The 3,103-nt window shown below is 39.2% G+C and overlaps 1 protein-coding gene across 1 annotated transcript in view; it reads right to left on the bottom strand.

Moving 5' to 3' along the window:
• Window positions 1-3,103, bottom strand: part of dpp10 (dipeptidyl peptidase like 10) — a 183,174-nt gene that overhangs the window by 76,859 nt on the left and 103,212 nt on the right. Inside the window, 1 exon segment of the mRNA XM_019892048.1 lies at window positions 1,598-1,712. Coding sequence (XP_019747607.1) covers window positions 1,598-1,712 — 115 coding nt within the window.

Raw genomic sequence — 3,103 nt, 5'->3', positions numbered from 1 at the left:
CTCTCTCTCTCTCTCTCTCTCTCTCTCTCTCTCTCTCTCTCTCTCTCTCTCTCTGTGACTGGAGGTGCAGGCAGTGTCGTCGCCCCTTTTCCATAGCTCGAATTGACGGCATATAAACGTGGTCACATGCTCAAAAGGGGTAAGGAGTAAGTACAGACTTTTCTAGTTTTACCCCTTACTTAGGATTCTACAAAGTATCTTATATTACCATGTCAGTATACATAAAGAGCTGTAGTTATTGCACAATTTTTCCAGAATATGCAGATATAATAATTAGATATTAATATTACAAATAAGTATCCAAAAATGCTCTAAAAAAACAGTAACTGGATACATAAAATTCTATTATTCAAAATATTGTACATTGTAAGAACTATTATGACAAGTTTTCTGTTATATTGCAACAATACGATATTGCTTTTTAAGCTATAGCAAAATAGATATAGATACAATTAAATGCAAATATGTCCACATTACAAAGTCTTTTGTAGATATCTGTGAAAATGGTGCCTTTATATGTGTTTTTAACTCCTTAAACCGAGGGCAACTTTGCCGATAACGCCTGTGGAAAGGTGCACCCAAAGTAAATGTTTAGCTATTCTTGAACCATTTGGAGTATCAGCATAGTTTTGGTCACTTTTTGAAATATTCAAAATGTCACATTATGAATATTTCTCCCATACAGTAAGAATTTGTGTAAGTGTTCCTGCCACTGAACTATGGATGTTTGCAAACAGAAGAAAAAGGTGAATCTTATGTTCGTCTAATTTCTTTTCACAATATCTGCCTTGAAAATGGATTTAGAATGTTGATTAGGACTTGAAAACATGACATGATCAAAGCTTGAGGTCTCCCCAAGTTCCGGTTCAAATTTGACAATTGTAACATGTAGGGTACCATTCAAATCTAGAAACTCAGCTTTTCAAAGATGTATAACATGTTCACACATATGACGTAAATCAGTGATTTGTTTTGACAGATGATGGACGGCCCTTCAGCGGGCCCTCCTAACTTATGTTTAAGTTTTTTTCTAGATTTCCACACTACACTATCATTCCACAGCTTAACTGCATAGATACTGACAGTGACCTGAAAACGCCCCTCCCTTTTGATAAACAGTGCCTGTGAAATTACCCGTAGCAGATTATTTGTAGCATTGTAGATTGTTTGGGTAGTTTCAATTAGATCAATGAATTTAATCGTTTTGAACTGTATGAAAAATTTACTCGTGTGTATACAAAATGATGGCTGGATGTGTATCAATTACCTCTTCTACATTTTTTATTTTATCCCTCTAACACAGTGGTTTTCTAATAAGACTGGTTCAGAAAACGGTTATGTGAGTATATTTTAAAAAAATCAAAACATTAGGGTAGAAAGTGAGTTGAGTTTGTATCATCAACATTTTAATTTCTTGAGCTACCAGTAAATAAATTAACACATTTCATAAATGTGCCACTGTAAGCCTGTCTATCTCCATACAACCCATTGTACTATTGTGGATTTTTAAAGGGAAAATGTGTTTGGCATCTGAACTTAAACACAATATTATTAAAAAAAAAAAAAAACAGACTCTTGAGTCTGACAAGGATTTTACCTGGCGTGAGGACAATGACTGACATGGTGATGAGGGAGCAAACCACGAGGATGACCAGCAAGGCAATGGCGATGCCCTTCCAGTTCCTTTGAGGTGGACTCACCCCACCAAGGTCCTGCAAAGAGAAATTGAGGTCAAACAAGTTAACACCAAAAGATCCTTTTCAGCTTTCACACGCCGTGCATCATGGGTCAGCAACGTAATGGGCCTCTTCCAAAAATAGTTCACCAATGATGGGGGATTGTGGTTTTCTAGGTATGTTGTACAGGTGATAAATGGAAGCGGTTAATGGAAAGAGTGAGTACGAGACTGGCCTGCCTGCAGTCCAGACCTGTCTCCCATTGAACATGAGTGGTGCATTATGAAGTGTAAAATATGACAATGGAGACTAAGCAGCAAGCAAGAATGGGAAAGAATTGCACCTCCAAAGCCTCAACAATTAATGTCGTCAGTTCCCAAAAGTTTATTGTTGTTAAAAGAAAAGGCGATGTTACACAGTCGTAAACATGACTGTCCTAGCCTTTTTGGAATATGTTAAAGCCATAAATTTCTAAGTTAATGATTATTTGCTAAAACAATAAAATTTATCAGTGTGGACATTAAACATCTAGTCTTTGTAGACTATTCAATTAATTATATGATAACATGATTTTCAAATCATTGCATTCTGTTTTTATTTATATTTAACACAATGTCCCAATTTCATTGAAATTGGTTTTGTATATTATCCATCCATCCATTTTGTAATCCACTTAACCTCATGGGGGTCGCGGGCGTGCTGGAGCCTGTCCCAGCTGTCTTCCGACAGTAGGCGGGGGACACCTTAAACTGGTTGCCATCCAATCACAGGACACACATAGACAAACAGCCATTTACACTCACACCTAGGGACAATTCAGAGTGACCAATCATCCTGCCATGCATATTTTTTGGAATGTGAGAGGAAACCGGAGTACCCGGAGAAAACCCACAGAGGCACGGAGAGAACATGTAAACTTCACACAGGAAGGCCATAGCCTGAATCGAACCCTGCACTTCTGTGCTGTGTGGATGACATGCTAACCAATTCAACACTATGCTGCCCGCATTATGTATTAATAATAATAATTTCATATGATTGAATGTCATTTGAGCAACTTTTGCTATTTCAAAGGCGTGTATCAAACTTGTAGCCGTCACACTAATCAGTCGAGAAGAAGTAGCTCTCAGCTTCAAAAAGGTTGGTGACCCCAATTGTGCAGCCGCCCAGCCACTTCGCGCTGCTGCTGCCTGCCATGATTGTTGCTTCGTAACGCGTTCACACGAAACACCAGGCTGCAACGCGGGTTTTAAAAATGTCGACTCCAGGAGATACTTCTGAGACTCCATCGCATCCTCAAAAGAATATGCTAATACAATATGCCCGAGTTCTTCCTCATAAGTTCTGCTTGGCTCTCGACGAAGGCGGACGCTTTTTTGCCCTGCTCGTGCTCCTGCCCCCCACCCCCCCCTCCCCCCACCCAGCCC

Source organism: Hippocampus comes, unplaced genomic scaffold (genome assembly GCF_001891065.2).
Source record: "Hippocampus comes isolate QL1 unplaced genomic scaffold, H_comes_QL1_v1.1 scaffold310, whole genome shotgun sequence".
Classification (NCBI taxonomy): Eukaryota; Metazoa; Chordata; class Actinopteri; order Syngnathiformes; family Syngnathidae; genus Hippocampus; species Hippocampus comes.
Note: the sequence above shows the minus strand (reverse complement) of the source record. Positions and strands in the feature narration are given on the sequence as shown.